This window comes from Mixophyes fleayi, chromosome 4 (genome assembly GCF_038048845.1).
Source record: "Mixophyes fleayi isolate aMixFle1 chromosome 4, aMixFle1.hap1, whole genome shotgun sequence".
Lineage (NCBI taxonomy): Eukaryota > Metazoa > Chordata > Amphibia > Anura > Limnodynastidae > Mixophyes > Mixophyes fleayi.
The window spans coordinates 207,806,362-207,828,632 of NC_134405.1; the positions used below are offsets into that span (position 1 = coordinate 207,806,362).

The following is a 22,271-nucleotide window of genomic DNA, read 5'->3' on the forward strand; positions in this document are numbered from 1 at the left end:
CACGGAAAGTATTCTCTACTGCGCTTGACTAAAATACATCCCCCCTCCTTTCCCAGTGTCATGGCTTGAGGAGTAAGCGTGGATGGCTTTTTCGCTATTCCTCCATCCGCAGAAGCATATACAGGGTGGAATTCCACCTTGTCACCACCTCTTGCTTCAGTTGGTGGCAGGGCAAATTAAATTGCTTTTGCAGCTGCTGCAATCTCCTACACGCTGCTGCCGAATGCCGGAAATGTCCAGATATTTTACGGGCCGCAGACAGCATCTCCTGCACGTCCCTGTCATTTTTTGAACAGCTTTGCACCACCAAGTTTATTGTGTGAGCAAAACAGGGACTGTGAAGGAATTCACCCAGTTGTAAAGCTCTCACAATAATGGTGGCATTCAGAAATCATAAATGACATATCCTGAAGAGAATCCAAGCGGGATTAGCCATGTTGCAATGACATCCCTTAGTTTTTGTAACAGATTGCCAGCTGTATACCTCTTAGTGAAGCCGGTGATACACAGAGTAGCCTGCTTCTGACAAATGTGACATTCATGAGTACATGCTGCTGCTGTTCCTGCTGGTGAAAGCGAATCTCCAACTTAGTGGGCTGTCACAGTCATATAATCTTTAGTTTGCCCAGTTCTGCTTGTCCACATATCTGTAGTTAAGTGTACAGTGGGTAGAATGGCATTTTGCAGCCCAATACTAACATTTTTACAAACCTTCTGATAGAGGTGAGGAATAGCTTTTCTACTGAAATGGTGTCGTGATGGAATTTGGTAATTGGGACACAAGACCTCAAGCAACTGTCTAAAACTAGATGCATTATTACTGGATATTGGACACAGATCTAATACTAGCATAGTCTCCATGGCGTCTGTGATCCGCTTTGCGGCTAGGTGACAGCTTTCATACTTGCTTCCTCTTGCAAAAGATTGTTTAACAGTCAATTGTTATAAACTACTAGTAATCTTCTTCTTGGTCTGCTTCTGGGATGAAGATTCACCCCCAGCAGCAGCAGCAGCAGTGGGACTAACACTCAATAATTCTTCTGAGCAATCAGGATAGTGGAGGAGTCATCTAGCCTTAGCAACTTGGATGCAGCACTTGCTACTGAGGATATTGACGAGGACGGTGTTGTGCGTATAGATTGCAGGCATCGGGAGGTAGGTGAGAGAAGGGTCCAAGCTGATGATGGACTGCTTGTTGTTATTTTTTTAGCATAACTTTCTGATTTTCCCAACACCTTGCCATGAGCTTGCATCAAATGGCGTAACATGGACGAGGTTCCTAGATTTTTAAAGGCCCTACCTCGACTGACTGTGGCTTTACACACACTACAAATGGCTAGACAACTGTTGTCAGGATTTGGGTAAAAATAATTCCACACATAATAAGTGGATTTTTTGGTCTTATGTCCAGGCATGACAATGGCCTTCTTCTTATCATGTGCAAGAACTGCTTCCACCGGTGCAGGACTTACACAAACAACATCATCCTCATCAACATCCTGAGTAACGCCCTCCTGGGTTACCCAAATATCCCCCTCATCCTGTTGCAATTCAAAAGTGGCATCCTCAATTGGTGTATCACCAGCTACACTTGGGCTGTTCAGGCACGTATCTGCAGAAATGCTGAAAAGGGCCTTCTTTATGGGTACACTATCAGAATGGTCACGATTACACATAGCACTCGTGGATGGACTTAGGGATTAGTGTCATTTCTGAATCTGAACATACATTTTCATCTAATGCCTTACTGTTTTCTTCAGCTCGGCTTTTACACGTAAAAGTTAAAATATTTGGGCACCACTTTTGGAGTCCAAATGACAAGGTCTTGCTTGGTCTAGACTGACCTTACAAGAAGATGCCTCAGTAACAGTTGCAGAACTCGCACTCATAGAGAAAGGCAAAGGCCTCATTCTTTCTTTGTGTGTTGAATGGTATGTTGGCAATTTTATTTTTTTCTGCTGATAACTTTGCCTGGATTACAGCTCTTTTTTTCTTAACCAAGGTAAAAGGTGTTTTTTTACATTTTTGTTTCCCTGACTTAAAAACACTATGTACTTTTACATAGGCTTTACCAGATGATGTACAGGGATACTATCATCATGACTGTTGGCAGCAGCTGCTTGGTGCTCCTGTTCTTCTGTGTACTGCTCTGAATCCATTTAGATAACACTGTATACTTTGACTGCAAATGCAGAAGAAAAGCCTGCCAGGCCTAGTATTTGTATTTCAGCAATGACGATTAGCAATGGAGCACTTCTCTTTGTGTGTAACCTATATAACACCGTACAATTTGACAAAAAATCAGAAGAAAAGCCTGCCAGGCCTAGTATTTGAATTTCAGCAATGCAAATTAGTAATGGAGCAATGGAGCGTTTTTCTTTGTGTGTTACCTATATAACACAGTAGAATGTGACTGCAGAATTACACCAAGCCTGCCAGCCCTAGTATTTGTATTTTACTGCAATGAGAATTAGTAATGGAGCTCTCCTCTTTATGTGTTACCTATATAACACAGTAGAATGTGACTGCAGTATTACACCAAGCCTGCCAGCACTAGTATTTGTATTTTTCTGCAATGAGCATAATCAATGGAGTGCTCCTCTTTGTATGTAACCTTCATAGCACAGTAGAATGTGACTTCAGAATTACACCAAGCCTGCCAGCACTAGTATTTGTATATTTCTGCAATGAGCATTAGCAATGGAGCGCTCCTCTTTGTGTGTTACCTATATAACACAGTAGAATGTGACTGCAGGATTACACCAAGCCTGCCAGCACTAGTATTTGTAATTTTCTGCAATGAGAATTTGCAATGGAGCTCTCCTCTTTGTGTTTTACCTGTATAACACAGTAGAATGTGACTGCAGTATTACACCAAGCCTGCCAACACTAGTATTTGTATTTTTCTGCAATGAGAATTAGCAGTGGAACAATGGAGCTCTGTTGAATGTCACTGTAGACTTTGTTGAACCCCCTCCACTTTCAATTCTATCTATGTTGCTGCCCAACTGATCTACACATTGTGCTACCACTTCTGTGTCCCGCTTTCAATTGGCGCTAGATCACCGTGCATGGCGGTATTTATAGATTTCAAAACTATATATATATATATATATATATATATATATATATATAGCCATGGCTAACAACCATAAGGTATCTGGTAAGAATCCATGATACAGATAGATAAATATATAAATATATATATGAGTACTTTATATATACCAACATATTTTCCCTCCCTTCTGCCAAACATTTCCTGCTGCTACACCACACCTGCCACTATTCTCACCTACCAGACTCTAAGCTGATCTCCCTGCACCACTTATATAGTCATCAGAAGAGAGAATAGGTACCAAAAGAAAGCAAATGTTATCCAGTTTGCTGACCACAACCATTCAAGTGGCCATCCTCAGCTCTTTGGTGGCTTCTCAGTATTTTATGGGATGTCCATGCACTTTTGCAGCTGGGTGAATTGCTGACAACCTGTGTGTATGTGGGTCAGATTGGAACCCATGGCTACATATAGGCCAGATTGGGGCCCATGGCTACCTGTAATAGCTATTTGCCTTGTTAGGTTGTAGTGAAAAAACTCTGTGCCACATATTGATAATCCTTACTTATAGTATTACAGACTTGTATATCCAATGTTAGCTTTCTGTTATCTATATTTTTGTTTTAATTTAATATTTAATATATTATATGGATTTAAACTGTGTTTTGTACATGTGTACAAAATCATTGGTCATTAATCTTTAATACAGTGAAAATAAATCCATTCTTATACCATCATTGTTAATCATTCCTATACTATTGCTATACCATTGCTCGTTGCACTGTTTTGCTAAATGACAATTAATGGTGGTGTATTGTCGCAGCACAATTTTTTGTACGCAGATTGGTTGTAGGCCACACCCCTTTTCTAATCACATACAATGGCAAGTACAGCATACTAAGGTTTTATCTATAAAAATGTCATTTTTTGTGGTTTTCCCTGATGGTGTGTACACTAAAGCAGAGAATTTGTTGGTGTCATAGATTACAGTATCTACGGGTCAATGTTGATTCTAAGGTTGACACTTTAATGGACTCTTTCTTTAGCTTTGGACTTGATTAGCACCAAATAGTAGTCTTCAGTAAAGACACACTATCGAGCTCCAGGTGAGAACAATAGACCGTCTTTCCGACTGGACACATTGGGCAGGTGCCCGGGAGCCCAGGGGGGAAAGGGGGCCCAAGGCAGGACTGCTGTAAAAAAAAAAAAGCAAGCAAAAAAAAAAGCTTACCGTTTGCGGTCACCTGACCATTCAGATCAAGCGGTCAGGTGGTGAGCCGGCTCCCTCCCTGGTCCCCTCTTCCGTGCTGTGCTCACAGTGAATGTCGGGCATGATGTCACACCGACATTCACTGCGAGTATAGCACGGAGGAGCGCAGAACAGAGAGACTCAGCGAGAAAAAAAAATGAGAAGGGGATCGGACTGAAGGTAAGTTATATGTATATATATGTAAAAAAAAAAGAGTGATTATATATATATATATATATATATATACATAATCACCTTTTTGTAACATATACATATATATATATATATATATATATATATATAAATGATGATGATGATATATATATATAGAATCACTTTTTTTTTTTTACACACACACATATATATATATATATATATATATATATATATATATATATATATATATGCAAAGCAGTGCACCGTGAGCCCATATATATATATATATATATATATATATATATATATATATATATATATGGGCTCACGGTGCACTGCTTTGCCTGGGGGCCCATAATGTTGTTAAGATGGCCCTGGAGAACAATAAAAATCTTATTTTATGTTATTCAATCCTGTCAACGGTGTGCTTTATTTTATTTTATTTGTCGTGTCCCATGTTTGTGAATTTGGAATAGAGTTAAATCAGAAGAATATGAAGACTGGGAAACCAAATGCAAATTAGTTCATCAGTAATTACTTTGAGAAGCATTATTACTTACTTTAGGTAGGTGAGCATGCACTTTTAATCTTTCACAATTAACTAATTAGAACATTACACACTATGTTATCTCTCTCTTCCCCTTCTTTGCATTTTGCACTGAGGGAATCTTGCCTTATCTAACTTGACGGGAAGGACTCTAGAACTGTTAATTTTAGACTATTGATTTTATAATATCCTATTGTATGGTTTGTTACATATACCACTACTTTTTTTTTTTTTTATAATTTACCCATCTTTTTACCTTTAAAAACCTTTTACAATAAATTGAGGGACACTTAAAAAGTAATGCTTAGAATGTAATTTATTGAAAAACAGTAAGCCACAATCAAGAAGATATATTTCATCTACATCAAATAATTGATTAAGTAAAGGAATTATGCAGATGTTTATGATAGATATAGAGATTCCGTTGTAGGACTAAATCATTTTGCTGCCATGGGATTCACTGATACACAATACCTGCAAGAAATGTAAAAATTAGTGGTTGAATCTTACAATTATTACAGACATATAGCTAAAGAGGTGAAGTGTGTGTTTTTTGTAGCAATGGTGTAAACAGGTTGTGGTGGGTCCAAAGCAAAACAAATGCACTCTGTTTGTAAATATATTATACACATGCATGTACAGTTTACATAGGATTGCAATGAAAATAAATGTTATTGTGCTAATCGAAGTTTTCTTTTCTCACCATTGACCTATAATGCATTCAAATGCTGGAATGTGCTTTATTAAATCATTTTTAGGATTCTATCTCAAGGACTTGAACAAAATTAAATCAAACATTTTGTTCTTTTGAAATCAATGCAATCAATTTGTATTGGACTTTCAAGGATATTGTAATGCATTGATTTTTACATGCCCTCCAGCAACTTTTACTAAATACATTAATTTATTTTTCTGGCTTCCACTTGTTTTTTTCAAGTTACATGTTTAGAACATCTAGGTAGAGTCTTTAATTTTTGTGGCATTTGTGTTATGACATTGCTTAGCTGTACTGGTGTCTACAAAATCAATTTTGTGTCCTATCCAATGGAAGACTTTAATTGTTTTTTTCCCTTCAAAAGGGATCAAAGAAATATTTATGTCAACTAAACAATCTTAAAATTCACTAACTTGTATTCCTCAGTACACAGGCATTTTAAGAAAGGGTAAAAATTGTTAAATATTTGCTCATAGAAAATATTACAGATGACTGGTGCTTTTCTTACCTGTATTTTTATTTTTATAGGTATTACACCTCAGCCCAGGCCACCACCCAACAGACCACCACCCAACAGGCCTTGTACCAATCCAAGAACAGATCCGAGAAGAGTACCAGTGAGGGATGCAATAACAGCTGTTATACTTTCATGTAGATTTAAACCGACAGTAGCCAAATTAAGAGTAGAGCCCTGAAAAAAAAATATGTTGAAGAATTAATACATTACAATTTCACATGAAAAGACATATAAATACACACTAGTGTTTCCATGTCTGTCATTTGAGTGGCACAAATATGCATCAGTCATTATCATCAACTCCAAAACTTGCATCCAATCTATGTAGATAACGCATCTCAAGATCAGGGTAACTCATAATAAGTTACATCTCAAAGGAGCATGCTTCACTTGCGGCTGCACGCTCTTACTGTTCTGCATTTACTTGTTCATTACCTCTAAATATATAAAATACACCTTTTGACATTCCCTCCAGCCACAATACACCCACCACTGTTTAACACTCCAGATGGAATGGTACCAATCATATAACCCCTGCTCTAAGTGAATGACCCAAGTATCTGCCCTATTTCCTGGCTCTGGCAGTGTATACGAGTCTTACATATTCCAGATTTATTTCTCAAATATTATGACTGTTTGGGGGTAAGTAAAATGGTAGCCTGCTGCCAAGGCTAGTGAGAATTTCAGAGTGTATGGTGTACATCCGGTACATCCACCGCTTTCTCACATGAGCAAAGATTTTACATGTAATAGTTACAAACAAAAATCAATACACAAAATCCAATGATGTCTATCTTAACACAATTATAATATTAAGCTCCACAGGGTTTGTAAAACCTTCTCCATATTCTGTTCAGTCACAGTGATAATGGGTCAAAAACAAATAAGCCCAAGGGAATATTTACTAAACTGCGGGTTTGAAAAATTGGAGATGTTGCCTAGAGCGACCAATCATATTCAAGTTATCATTTGTTTGGTACATTGTACAAAATGACAGCTAGAATCTGATTGGTAGCTATAGGCAACATCTGCACTTTTTCAAACTCGCAGTTTAGTAAATATACCCACAAGAGTTTTAAGAATCACACTAGACAAAAATCTTGAAACGGCCTAGGAGCTCCATATGCAAATCCTCACATGACACACAGGATATGAAAAGCATGTATTCGTGCTTCTACAGTAGAGTGAAGCGAAATAGGTTGTTACATCAAAATGTGTCTTTTCTCTCACTTGCTTTAAATTTTATAAAAGGGTTGCAGGAAAAGACATTTTGATGTACGGACTTGATAACAGAATGCATTTGGAAAGCAAGTTATAGACACTTATGTTACTAAAAACATGCACTCAACACACGCACGCATAAACACTTCTTTGTTTTTTGTTTTTTACCAGAAGATTGTTTATTATTGTTAGCTGGTCCTTAAGAAGAATATTAACACGTGCCAATACTCCCTCCTGCAAGTAAAAAAAAAAACATAACCAGTAGTAAATATGTTTCTGTAGTACACCAAGATACATATGTCACAGTTCAGTGGAAAAGTGTAATAATCTATTTAACTAGTGCTAATTGATGAATCAAATGAGAGTAAAACAAGAAATAATATTAGGTTTTATCCATTTCTTTCCTCAAACCCTTGCCGATTTCAAGCAAGGTGATTTTCAAATAAAAGATTTCTAGCCATTCCCCTTACAATAACTTCACGCTGCTAAAACATTCAATTTTTCTCTTTCAAGATCCAGTTAGAAGAACTTCTTTTCTTCTCTCCATTGATTCTCTTTTCCTTTATGTGCAGGTTACACCGATCCTTAAAAGACAGACCTAGACCTATCCTGCTTGTCCAGCTTCCAATTAGGGCCTAATCTAACCTATACAAAATCTTGCATACACTCAATTTTCTATTTCAACAGCAATGACCTTTCTGCAATCTGATTTTCAAGTATTTCTCTTGACAGTGACTACCATCACTAAAGTGTCTGACATCCTTCATTTTGCTAAATGTAAACACTGTTGACTATATATATTACAAATGTTCATTAATAGGATGGTTGTTTTCCTATGTATTGGATTAGCAAACACAGGCTAGCAAAATCCATCTAAATCTGAGGATAAGATTCCCATACCAGTGACTAAGGGTTACATTTGTTTCCACTTTATCCCTTTGCTTTCATATAAGTTAATTTTCTAAACCTACTACTTCCTCCATAAAATTGCCACAATGCATTGCTTTTCTCCAAAGCAACAGCTCAAACTCTCCTGCACGAGACCAAGACCTCCGGCTCAGCAGAGCCTTATTATAGTTCAAATGTTACTTCTCCATATTTCCTTGACAGGATTATTTTTTCCTCTCAAAGTTGCATATAAATTAATTAAAAAGAAACATCTAAACCAATCATGTTACAGAATGTTCAAGGATAAATTGACAAATAAACTTCATTGAGATATATGTGATGCCACTTCTGGGAAGTTTTCTTTATACAGAATTCAAACATCATAGGTGCAAAAGAGGGTCACTAGGAGCCTTCACTAGCATAGCACCTTCCTAGGAGGCAGATAATGTAGAAGGTTGTAGGATAAATTATTTTATACTGCCATTCAGACTATCCATACTTCATTCCCTTTGCTGTGCTATGGTCAATTATCATCATCAGCTATTTATAGAGGTTTACTAATTCCGCAGCGCTATACTATCTGTATACTAGTGCTTTGATGTTGGATGTTTTTTTTTCTTTTTAAGTATGTTTTTTGGAGAGAAATTAATTGCTGTTTATAATATAACATAGAAATCTTTGCTGTACCTATTTACATGTGCGCAGGCCAGGACAATATATATCCATGGTACAGCCATTCTGTCATTTTAAAATTTGACCTGGCGTTCCATTATTAGTCAATATTTTCAACAGTTAATAACTCTAGAATTAAATAAATGATCTGCTTGAAATTTGAAATTTAATTTGATGCTGACAAGGTTATTTATCCTTCCCGCATTTCAAAAGCAAAAAAAAAATTCACAAAAAATGTGATGAATGCATTAAACTTTCAGGATTTTAATGATAAAAATGCACCATGATCCTTTGGAAAAACCATGTTTAATTTATAGTAAGCTTCAATAAAATTAAAGTGTTTTTTTATGACTGTTTCTCTACTTATAATGACATGTGTCATAGCATTGATATCTACGAGAAGAGTTGACAGTACTCACATGACAGTGGTGAAGGATACCAGTTTGCAGAAACCTTGCATTTGCATAAGTATTTTAGGTTTTAATAGTTACAATGGGAACAAAAGGATCTTTATTTTGGAACCAACAGCTCAACTTATAGAGTAACTTGCAAACTTGGCACAGCAAACAAAATGGGTGATATCATCCAAATATAATATATGTATGTTACATTTATTGCTTTTAACTCTTCACTGTCGCTGGTATTCACAATAACAATTAGTACCAGTGGTAAGCACTAATGTAATAGTTAATGTCATAAGAATGTATAACAGCAATAAATAATAAACAGAAAAATTAATTGATGGTATTTGAAAAGTTCTATGTGATGTCATCAGTGATATCACCAGTGATTATGATAATAGGGCAAATTTGTAGGTTAGTGCTCATGGAGGTTTTCTTTCATTCCTGCATTATTATCTTAATGGGGCTTTCAACAACATTTGTTTTATTTAAATATATATATATATATATAAATATATGTATATATATAAAATCATTTGAAAAAGTGGAATCTCACATACCACACGGTATACCATATATATATATTTTATCATTAATATCTGTATCTAGCAGTACTGTGACAGTTATTATTTACTCTCGAGACCAAAAAGCAGCATGGCCTTTCACAATATAATTGTATTTGTACTGCCTCATGTGTATTGATAATATTCTATTCATTATATAGCAGAATGTTTTTTTTATTTATTTAGCCAGTCAGCATGTTTACAAACAAATTGCACTGTACAGAGTGTTAGGGCCATAATGATGGCTTTCAAATTATGGTCCTCATGTAGAGTTGGATGCAAGCCATTTGAATTATGTAAAATCCAAATTCACTACTGCACACAACCACAAAAAAGATTTACTCTTGTGTTTGTATGTCTGTTGCATCTTGCGTATAATTGTGTATAACTCCTTACGCTTATAGAGGTGGATCTGTTAATATGGAGCGCTACGATCTGTCTCCCATCTTGGTAGTGGTGTCCCCTGTGATCTGGTAAGGACAGAAAGTATAGCAGCTTCCTGCCGTCTGCATCACTCTACTGAGCATGCAAAGACAGAGGCACAATATATATATATGAGCAACCTGTTCTCTGACATTGCCCACAATACAAGCTTACCACATGCATATATAAATGTGCAATAATATTGTTAAGTACATTAACTGCAGAAATTTGTCATACTACCTGTCTAATGCAGTCAGTATCAATTCACTGCAACAGACAGGTAGTATGACAAATTTATGCAGTTAATGTTCTTAACGTCATCTGTTAACATCATCTGTTATAACAAGTTTTGAAAATAAAACCAACAATTTATTCAGTCTAAAGTTTCTTGTAGTTTAACATCTACCACCAATGCCGCTGACACCTTTTACATATAACAGCACATGTGCCCTGATAATAGGTTTCTGCCAATAGGATCAGGAGAGGGGACATGTAATAATGGGAAAAGTACACTAATGGTGTTTTCATGTGAATTTGATCAATGTAGACCTGGACACAGATGCATATTTGATTGTCAGGAAATGCATCTGTTGCGGACACCAGGGGCAAATGCAGGATTTCTAGAGGGTGGTTTCCATGCTTTGCCACCAGAGTGTATGCAAAAGAGGGGTACGGGATGTACAGTGTAGAAGGTATGGGCGGAACAGATCTGGGGCAGTAAAGCAGCTGTTCAGTAGGGAAACACCAGGTGGGGTACGTAAGTGCACTGCTGATTCCAGCGACAACACTTATTCCGACATATTGAGTGTGAAGCTGAGGACCCCGACATGCTGTGAATTTCGATTGTTGAAAAAAATGACTTTGAATCACTGCGGCTGTGTAAGAAGCCGGCCGCGCACAATCACGTGAGTTTTAACGCCGACAGTATTATTGTGCCTCTTAAGGGTTCAACAGAAGGAGGCTGCGCCTGTAGAATGTAGTTAAGATGACTTCTATAATATACAGGCACAGCCTCCTTCCGTAAGGAGGGAGGCATTAAAACTCACGTGAATGTGCGCGGCCGGCTTCTTACACAGCTGCAGTGATTCAAAGTCATTTTTTTCAACAGTCGAAATTCACAGCATGTCGGGGTCCTCAGCTTCACACTCAATATGTCGGAATAAGTGTTGTCGTGGTAGTCATGTTCGAGAACATGACCATCACCGGAAGCACCAACCTACCAATGAGTCCTGGACAGAGGGGAAGTTTCTGGGCAACTGTAAACCCTCTAAGCGTGTGTCTGGGTGCTCTACGCCTGGTGTAAGATACAAACTCATAATGATGACAATCCGCAAAGATGCATCCGATGTAGCATACTATGTAAAATCTGTCTTTTTTGGAAGCACTTTACATAAAGCCCTGTGTACTTATGTCATTTATTTCTGCATAGGTCTTTAAAATAAAGCTTATTATATTATTTTTAGAAAAAGGCATGTATATTTTACACTGATTCTCCACTTTAATATTTAATTTTACATCTTAATTATGGTGTACAGAATTTAGGTTTCTTTTTTGGTGTTTTAAAAATAAATAGATAACAAATTTGACAAACAGTAAGCATGGAATCATTACTTTACTCTTTTGTATGTGATATTGTAAAAGTTATAATCCTTTTGATTTATTTATCAAGTGAAAACATTATAATGTTAACTTACCACTAATGAAAGGCAGCTGTTCAGAATTATTTCAATATCTATTATTTCTATTAGTTCACCAATATTATTATCCTGGAAACAAAAAGTTTATTAGTATTTACTTTATGAACCACTTTTTGCAGTAAACTCTTAATATTATAATGATGTAGCCATACATAACAAAAATAATCTAGTATTAGTGAATACCTTGTGAAAGTTATTTGCAAATCACAAGCACATTTGATTTCAGCTAAATCACATCCAAGGAGTGCAATGCATAAAGAAACAAACTACAATAATTTAATGGATAGAAGGTGTAATACAGTGTAACCATAAGGAGTCCGTTGGTAATGGTTTCCAGAGTTGAGGGGCAGTGGGCAGTCAATGCTTTGATGCAGAGCTGAAACCTCTTCTGAGCGGTGCTTTCACTGGAACGTGCATGCTCAGATGAGGCCTTTTGTAAGCAATGTATTATCATCATCATCATCATCACCACAATTTATTTATATAGCGCCACTAATTCCGCAGCGCTGTACAGAGAACTCATTCACATCAGTCCCTGCCCCATTGGAGCTTACAGTCTAAAATCCCTAAGACACACACACACACACACACACAGACAGACACAGACTAGGGTCAATTTGTTAGCAGCCAATTAATCTACCAGTATGTTTTTTGGAGTGTGGGAGGAAACCGGAGCACCCGGAGGAAACCCACGCAAGCACGGGGAGAACATACAAACTCCTCACAGATAAGGCCATGGTCGGGAATTGAACTCATGACCCCAGTGCTGCAAGGCAGATGTGCTAACCACTACGCCACCGTGCTGCCCTGGATGGTGAGAATGGCATTGCCAGGTTCCTAGCCAAATTTTGCTAGTGGGCCTGCAATTGACCATATGTTTAATGAGAAACTTTTTTTTTTATTGAAGCCCGAAGTGTGGTGCTTTATAACACCCAGTGTCTTGAAAAAACAGTGCTGGAAGCTTGGGCATTTGGACACTTTTCTAAAGGTAAAGGGCCCAGTTACTTCCCATCCCACAGAGCCAAAAGGCCCCTTAGGGAGATAAGGGTCTTCTGACTCCCCCTTTCACCAAAGCTGGGGGGGACATTATGTTCCTGACCCCCAGAGCCATAAGGCCCCTTAGGGGGCTTAATGAGGAAATGGTGAACCTAAGCTTAACCTGGGCTTAAAGGAGTTGGACACCTACGTGGACTTAACTGTTCGTTTTGACAACAACTGCACATGAAAGTTTTAATAAGCATAGATAAAGGCAGACCAGCATTTTGCTGAGCAAAATTAGTCGTTTTTTTATGTATTGATAATTGCATAGCGTTTCTTCTATTCTCTATGCAGTAGTATGTAACAACACACACAATTCCCATTTATTATTTGTTCTTTAAATGATATATATATTCTGCATATTAAGTATGACACTAGACTCTGGTAAACCACACTCACTATTTAGCATAATCAGGTTCACTATATTTCATGACTCCTCATGTTTGTTACCTGTATAGCACTGTTTAAATTCATTTTTTAACAACTACACCACTGTGTAGAAACCCTAAAATTATTTGGGAATTATAGCCAGGCCTAGGAGAATTTTATAGACCCCCAGGTACATTTTTTTTCCTGTGTCAATGTTTTTCTTTATTTGTGAGGCTGAGTTGCTTTTTGATGTTCATAAGCTTTAAATGATTAAAATGACTGTTATAAATTGAATATAAAATACTTACCAATATTAATGCTAAAACAGTATTTGGTAAATTCTAAATAAAGCAAAAAAAAAAGAGTTATCAAATTATCATACATAGTATATTACTTTAGTATAGTACTTTAATATAAAAAATCCTTATATGAGAGGATAAAATATGTACATGTAGCCCCTTCTACAGAGGTGTGGAATGACATGGGTGCTTTTTTTAAACAGACACGTACCTCTGGCCCTGTGGTTTCTTCAGCAGGTTCAGTTCTCTCTACCAATTACGACTCTTTGGGATTTAAGAATAAATGAGCCCTTGTACATTCAAATTTAGTAACTAGTTTATTACTTGAGGGGATACAAGTTTAGTGGTGCAGTGCAAACACAAGTGTTAGAAGAATGGGCTTCAGACCATCTCACAATAAAAGCACACTCTTTTTTTTTCCTCCAGCAAGTCACTTAGTTGCACAGGATAAGTGACATTGGCAGTGATACAGAGGTGTACAACAGAAGTGACACTCACTCACCTTGACCCTCTGTGGTTTGACTTGCACTGTCTCTCGCTCTCTCTGTCACCTAGTCTCTCTCTGTTTGCTTTAACAAAGTTATTGTAGCCAAACACGCCTCATCGTTTTGCTCTTCTGTCTGTTGACTCACAATTATATAATACTAAAGATTGAATGAATGACATCCTAGGTTGAAAATATAATTTGCCACACACAGGCTGGAGAACTAGCTTGAGACTATTGTAAGTACCACAGTATGAATGGAATTATAATATTTAATTACTAAGCGAATTCCAAAACACATTTGTGGTCTGCAGGAAACAGTCATTGAACCACAAAATACTCAATACTCCTTATTATATCCCAGTGATGACTATAAGAAATTGTTTTGCCCTCCACAATAGAAAATTTCTGATATAACTTATATTTTAAATTTAAATTATAATTTTACCCATTTTTCCAGTATATTTTTTTTTTAACCCAAAATACAGTATCAATAATTATTATTGCCAGATAAGGGTGCTACTTCCAGTAGTACAATAATCTAGTATGAACAGAGAAGAGAAAATATACTATCTATGGAAGGCACACCTTATACATATGACTTATAACATTGGTTCTATTGGGTAAATGATCCCAGTGATAAAAAAGCATATTCTATTATAATTACTACCCTCTCAAGGTAATCAAACAGAAATATCTCTTAATCTGACTCTAGACTGGAGAGGCAAATTTTATCTTTTTGAAAATCTAATTCAATCAACACATGATGGAATATACGGAGCCTTATTATTGAAAGCTATAGTGAATTTTCATTTGAGAACAAGATTAATACAGATAATAGAGGTCTGCAGTTTTTACTGCAATTTTTACCGACCTTTGCACTTTATTGCACCATTACACATTTGAACTGGTTTTAGATATTTTTACTATTTTGTCACTGTCCTAGTAATTGGGAGAAGTGAATAAGTTTAACAAGTTATCAATTAAAAAAATAAATTTTTATCAACATTATATCTCCCAGAGTGCCGCTCTAGAAAGATATTGTTTATTTTCTTTCTTTGTGTATAATGAATTTAATAAGCAAAATATCTGCTTGCAATGATCCATATAATACAACAACAGCAGCGCTGTGTAAAACCTTTCAGGAACTCAACTATTATTAGATCCTTTGTATCTCTCAGTTTTGTAATAGTTCCCATATTATGTGAGTCTCATATATCAACACAACATAACAGCAGATCAGTAATGGTATATCCACAAGACCATGAGTAATGTTATTTAAATAACCAGTTAAGTTTACCCTTCAGTGGCCATTTGACCTTTCTTAGGGTTATGCTTCTCCATTTTAATTCATACATAGACAGTCATAGCTAACTTCTTAAAGTGCTCACACATTTTGTTTCTTTCAAAGCTTTTAAAAGAACTATCAGGGAACTCTTGAAGTTCTAGAGGTTAGAGGAAAGTCTTGTCGTGTCGAGGAGGAAATTCCACAGAGTGGTTTCAGCCCGAAAAGTCCTGTAACTGTGGTTGAATATAGGTAATGAGTGTGGATGAGAGACGCAGATCTTAGAAGAGTGGAGGGGTTGAATTGGGAGATATTATGTAACAAGTGAGGAGATGTATTTTAGTGCAGTTTTGTTTATGGCTGTGTATGTTAGTAGATTTATTTTATATAGGCTTTAGTACAACAAAGGCAACCAATGTAGGGACTGATTGAGTGGAGCAGCAGGAGAAGAACATTTGGCAAGGAAAGTTAGTCTAGCCACTGGATTAAAAATGGATTAGGGGAGGGGGCAACATTTTGGTTAGGGTAAGACCAGTGAGGAGGGAGTTGCAATAATCAGGAATAATCAATGTGGGAGATAATGAGTTTGGGAAATAGGAGTGTATACTGGAAATGTTTCTTAGCTATGTGACAGAATTTGAATATAGATTGGGTGTGGGAGTAAAGAACAGTGCTGAGTCAAGGATTACAAATAGTTATTGATTTTGAGGTATGGGGTTTATATTCATTTTGTTAACAGATATAAAGATGTCAGGTAGGTACTTCTCTTGACTGATGGGAATATAATTAGCTCAGTTTTTTTAAAGATTGAGTTTGACCTGATATCAGAATAACATTGCGGGAGAAAGGTTGTTCATTTGACTTGATGCTATTAAGATGTTTGATTCCACTCTGTGAAACTGGAAATGTAAGTTTACATTTGGCTTGCTTTTACTTGGTGGTTTAAGCTTCTGTGTTTCAATATATGGCTAATTGAATACTTTTCTACTATTTTGAATTAGTGCTCATTGTCACCCATCTTGCTTGTATTGTCTATTGATGCCTTGGCTGCTACACATCAAAGGTATTGCAGTATCAACATTTGCAATCTATATACAGTAATATCCAATTTTATTGTCTGCTGCAATATTAGCATTATGGATAGCTCTTCTCACGTTTAGCTAAGGATGCCCTAATGCAGCGTTGGCCAACCTGTGGCTCTGGAGCCACATGTGCCCTTTAAGCTATGAAATGTGGCTCCTGGCCAGGAGCATCAGTGAAGTATAGTTGTCCAGGTGCCGACAGGGGTAGATTGGAATATATACAGCTGCTAGACTGACCGAGAGCAGCCTCGTCTTGTGACTTCCTCTGAACAATGCAGAGAGGCCACAGTGTCACAGACAATCCAATTAGGGAAGGAGGAAGGATAAGTGTAGTGTACTCTTCCTCCTTCGTCTTTGCAGGCAAGTAAAGTGCATGTGAGATCTGATGGCATGTGAAGAGGCTGATGGACATGTAAGGAGATGTGAAGGCATTTGGGGGAGATATGATGGAATGTACGTAGGTCTGTAGGCATGTGGGGGGGGGGGTTGATTGACATGAATGGAGCATATGGGAAGGTCTGATGGCATATATGAGGAATTTGGGTATATCTGATGGCATGTGGGGAAATTAATGGGCATGTGGGGAGGTCTGAAGACATGCATGGAGAATTTGGGTAGATCTGATGGCAACTGGGGAGATTGATGAGTATTTAAGGGACATGTGTGGACGTCTGATGGCATGTATGAGGAATTTGGGTAGATCTGATGGCACGTGGTGGAGTCTGATGGTATTTAAGGGGCATGTGGTGAGATCTAGGGGCACGTGGGAAGGATTTTATGATTATTCTGAACATTTTGGCATTGTGTTAGATATTTAATTTTTTTGCTTAGCAAGTTTTTGTAAATTATGTTATATTTTCAATGTATGTTTGTATGGTATGTATGCACATGTTTATACTGGGTATATGTATACACACACACACATAAAAAAAGGTAAAGTTGACTCTTTGCAGAACCTATATGTCACTCACCGGACTGTGAGTGCTTCTTCCCGGACATTTAGGAACCGTGGCCGTCCTCCATCCTGAGGGACTGCGCATGCGCAGCCCTTTCCATACCTCCTGTGTATGTTCCTTTAACTAAATTGGCAGATCAGGCAACCTCCCTATATTAAGCACCTGTGGTCAACACCACGTTGCCTGATCTTGGAGTCTCATTCCCCATGAGTCTCTGAAGGTGTTCCTGTGTTTCCTCGTTTATTCAGCCCAGCTGATTCCTGTGGTTTCCAAACCACTTCTACCTCTGTGGTTTCCAAACCACTTCTACTACTGTGGTTCCCATACCACTTCTACCATCTACCGTATCATCGTGACTGTGAGCTGATTCCTATCCGCTGCCTCCGTGCACTACAGTCTTCTAATCACTTCAACTCTACCATGTATCATTGGGACTGTTAGCTGATGCCTATCCGCTGCCTCCGTGCACTACAGTCTTTCATTCACATCCACTCACCTGTTCATGATTGTGACTGCCAGCTGATTCCTATCCGCTGCCTCCGTGCACTACAGGCTTCAACCTGCAACTCGTCTGTGTTTCATCATCGTGACTGTTTGGCTGATTCCTATCCGCTGCCTCCGTGCACTACAGTCTTCAACCTGCAACTCGTCTGTGTTTCATCATCGTGACTGCTAGCTGATTCCTATCCGCTGCCTCCGTGCACTACAGTCTTCAACCTGCAACCCGTCTGTGTTTCATCGTGACTGTTTAGCTGATTCCTATCCGCTGCCTCTGTGCGCTTCAGTCTTCAGCCCTTGTCAACTCTCCCGTGTTTCCTTGAGTCTGCTGCCACTATTGCTACCCGCTGCTCTCCGTGACCAACTGTTCCAGTTCAACTCTGCTCCGGTGTCCCATCGTTACTGCACCTGCTGGTTGCTATTGGCTACCTCCGTGTTCCCGCAGAGACCCGCTGCTGTTACTTCTCAGCGCTACTCATCCATCTACTGCTGATCCGCTCTCCACGCCTTCCTGTGTTCCCTGCTGGTCTACCTACCGGTGCGCTGCACCTGCTAGACCACCGCTTCACCCATCCAGGGACTTTGGATCCTGCCGGCCTCCTGCCCTTCAGGTATCTCTGCACTCCTGTCTGACTGCCTTCTCCTGAACCACGGTATGCATACTTCCCATTGACTGTGCTGTGTATTGCATACCTTGCTGGACTGTGTTGGTTCTCCTCTGGAGTGTACTATCCGCTGAGTCTATTGCCATCATTGACTGTGTTGGTTCTCCTCTGGAGTGTACTATCTGCTGACTCTATTGCCATCATTGACTGTGTTATCTCATGCTGGATTACTTCAAGAGACTTTCTATATTGGCAGTGTTGTTCAGTCATTTATACATTTATATTGTGCATATTACTGTGGATCAAAGTCAAGGTGCCCGTGTATATATTGTGCATATTACTGTGGATCAAAGTCACGGTGCCCGTGTATATATTGTGTTGCAGTCTCTCCCCGTGCACCTCCTCACATATATATTCAGTGGTACAACTTGCTAGTGGCAGACCACTGACTCCTGTTTACAGTTTCACCTGTTCCAGTATCCTCTCACATAGCAGTGGTACAACTTGCTAACGCAGACCACTGACTCCCCGGATACCTCCACTTGGATTCCATTCCTTCACTCAGACAGCGGTACAACTTGCTATCCGCAGACCGCTGACTCTCATCACCTCCTCGTTTCTGTTGGACATTCCTCCTCACTATAGCAGTGGTACAACTTGCTACCGCAGACCACTGACTACCTTCACGTGTACTTTGTCCATACAGTTCCTCTGTATTACTACTTCCATATTACCAGTGCTGCTAGTCATAGACTTTCCTGAGCATCTCATCATCTGCTATTTCCTGTTCCGTGATCACCCTGCTACCAGAGTACCATATTACCACCTATACTGCTCTGGTAAGCCTATCACCTGGTGATCCCTGGGTAAAGACTCCTAGTGCCCGTGACACTATAGATATTTTTTGGCTCTTTGTCTCTGTCTAGTTGGCCAAACCTGCCCTAATGGTTTACGACTAACCATTGTTTAAAATAAATTTCACATAAGGGGAAGTATTCGTGGTGAGAAGGATTTATTTAATTAAAATCTTCCTCTTGAAACTTTAATATGTTCTCCAGGGGCGGGCTGGACTGGGGGGCAGGGGGGCAGCGAGCACCCGGGACACTCAGTCTAATGGCTGTTCGGGCCGACCGCCTCCCCTGCCTTGTGGATGCAGAAAAAAAAATGAATATTGCCAGCGGCCGCATCGCGTATCACGCGATGCGGCCGCGTCAGCGCATAGGCCGCGTCATTATGAGGGGCTGATATCTGCCAGCCCGCGCCTGATGTTCTCTATAACTCAATAGGTAAGAGAAATTTCTTCATGTAAATTGATAGCTGTATAAGCTTATTTGCATTGGTCCCTGGAAGTCTTAAACTCAGCTAAACTAAACTACGAACACCTAAGGACATGATGGGACTTGTACTGCTAGACTAGGAAAGTTACAATACTTATAATCGAAGTAGATCTTCCTTCTTTACAGGCCATGTTAGCCATTTGTGTGAAGACTCACAATCTATTTCACGGGTAATATGAATGATAATAGAAACGGTTATATTGAGATGATAGGACCACTACATTTCTTACTGAGATAGAAATTCTAATACTGCATCCTGTGGAAACTATTTTATCAATCAATTGTTGAACTTAATGTGTATATTATGTAAATTAGACAATGTGTGTAAAGGTTATTAAATTATGTGAATGAATGAACATTCTGTGATTGTACAACACTTCATAATATGTTTGTGCCAAATAAAGGCTAACTGCAAGAAAAATAACTAAGTATATTAAGACGAATATAAAATATAAAAGACAGAAACAATGCAGGTTAAAATCTGTCAGTACAATTATTTTAACATAATATTAGCAGAAATATCCTTACCAGCAATGGTCCAAGTTCTTTAAAGGTACACTTCAAGTCAATGGATAAAAATTTCTGAAAAGAAAGGCAACACAAAGGTTATAATACAATACAGATTATACTGTCTATGAAATGTTGTTCTATTTTCTTCAAATTTACATTTACTATTAACTTTCCAATGGCATTTTCTACAAAACTGTTATAAATGTATGTAATGTTTTAAGTTAATATCATTAAATGTCTGTATTCTGTATTTTTCTTTCCTATTGCAGAAACATAAAGTATACAAATACCATTTGATGGATCAGATCCTCAAGTAGACATATCTTTCTTGTCCTTTTTTCACTTTCAGGGCATTTCTGTAAAAGTAATAAAAAAATTATTTTTTTGTATTGTATACCATATTTGTTTTTGGTAAATATCTACTTATTGAATTTTAAACAGTAATATCGGCCTTCTTATTTTGTATCTGTCAAACACCATACACATATAAACCACATTAAATTGACTCTAACCCCAATGTTTTCATAAACCACCTGTGTGATGCCCTCTACATTCATGTTATAACCACTTCCACCAGAAATAACACAGAATTAAGCAGTAATAAATAAAGATAGACTTATACGTAGCAGGAAAAGCTCTTCTTAAATTTGTATTAGAATTTTGAAATGGTGGCAAGGAACAGCACTGCCGGATGCCAGCCCCAGCCATATTCAGAAACATTGGGAGTGCCCTTCTGCCCCGTGTGCCCCTGGGGATTCCATACACTCTTTCCCTGGTTTCAAATAGACAGCCCACAAGGGTGGTCTTGTGAACGTCAGCTGCCTTGTGATGGAGAGTGTCCCTTTGGCCACCATTTGTGAAAATCATGGCTGCTGGCTGCAGTGGTTTCCACCTCAACTCTGATCCGTCTGCAGCAAAACACATGTTAACAAGTCATAACATTTCTAAACTATCCTACAAATTGGGCGTGGTTGAGTGTGAATTCTAAAATCCAGCTATAAAGTTAGCCATCCTATTTCCCCCTCCTCTGTTGTTCCTTGTACATAGCATTCCAATTGTAACCCAGTTTAGCCTGCCCCTGCCTTTTATGAAACTCTTTCCTCCTGTGCAATTTTCCCCCCTTTTGTAGGGGGAAAAGGATGGGAGAGTAGATCTATTCTTTTGATTCTATGGCAATCCAAGCTCTCCCCTTTCTCTTTGCTCCCACTTGACTCCACCTGTATTTATAAGCCATTGGGTCTATGATATCCCTCTACCCTCTTTGTATGTTGGTATGTGAGTAATGTGACTGTGCTTGTTTCTATGATAGTACAAGTAAGTCTACTTACAGAACCCACAATTCACATTGTTTCTCTTCCTCATTATCTCTTCCAGAGCTCTCTTGTCCAATCTTAATAATGTACAATCCTATAGTGATATGGGCTATGTGTAACATCATAGGGAAAGATGTATGACTTAATTGAGGTATGGGAAGATTTAAAATATATGAAATATATACGTCCTTCTATCTCATATTGTATGAAGGAGACGGGCACAAACTTTAAAGTTTACTAATAGGCTGCACCAATGGATAACATGAAAATATGTGTAACAATTACATTCCCCTGTGAAGGCAAAATTAAACATGGAAGTATGTTATCACTACATTCTACTTAAAGGTTACAAAGTGCTACTTCTAAAAGTTTCATATTTTTAGGTCATCTC

General features: G+C 38.2%; 1 protein-coding gene across 2 annotated transcripts in view; it reads right to left on the reverse strand.

Moving 5' to 3' along the window:
- The window catches only part of LOC142152506 (uncharacterized), a 50,739-nt gene that overhangs the window by 23,006 nt on the left and 5,462 nt on the right, over positions 1 to 22,271 (reverse strand). The window contains exons 4-10 of one of the 2 annotated variants that reach the window (XM_075209212.1): positions 20,858 to 20,923; positions 20,586 to 20,639; positions 13,820 to 13,852; positions 12,102 to 12,173; positions 7,629 to 7,694; positions 6,231 to 6,413; positions 5,306 to 5,481 (exon numbers count right to left, since the gene is read on the reverse strand). In XM_075209212.1, the coding sequence (XP_075065313.1) occupies positions 6,261 to 6,413; positions 7,629 to 7,694; positions 12,102 to 12,173; positions 13,820 to 13,852; positions 20,586 to 20,639; positions 20,858 to 20,923 (444 nt within the window). In that variant the 3' untranslated portion in view covers positions 5,306 to 5,481; positions 6,231 to 6,260. Of the gene's footprint in view, positions 1 to 5,305; positions 5,482 to 6,230; positions 6,414 to 7,628; positions 7,695 to 12,101; positions 12,174 to 13,819; positions 13,853 to 20,585; positions 20,640 to 20,857; positions 20,924 to 22,271 lie in introns of those variants that run through there. The other variant, XM_075209213.1, reaches the window with a different exon arrangement.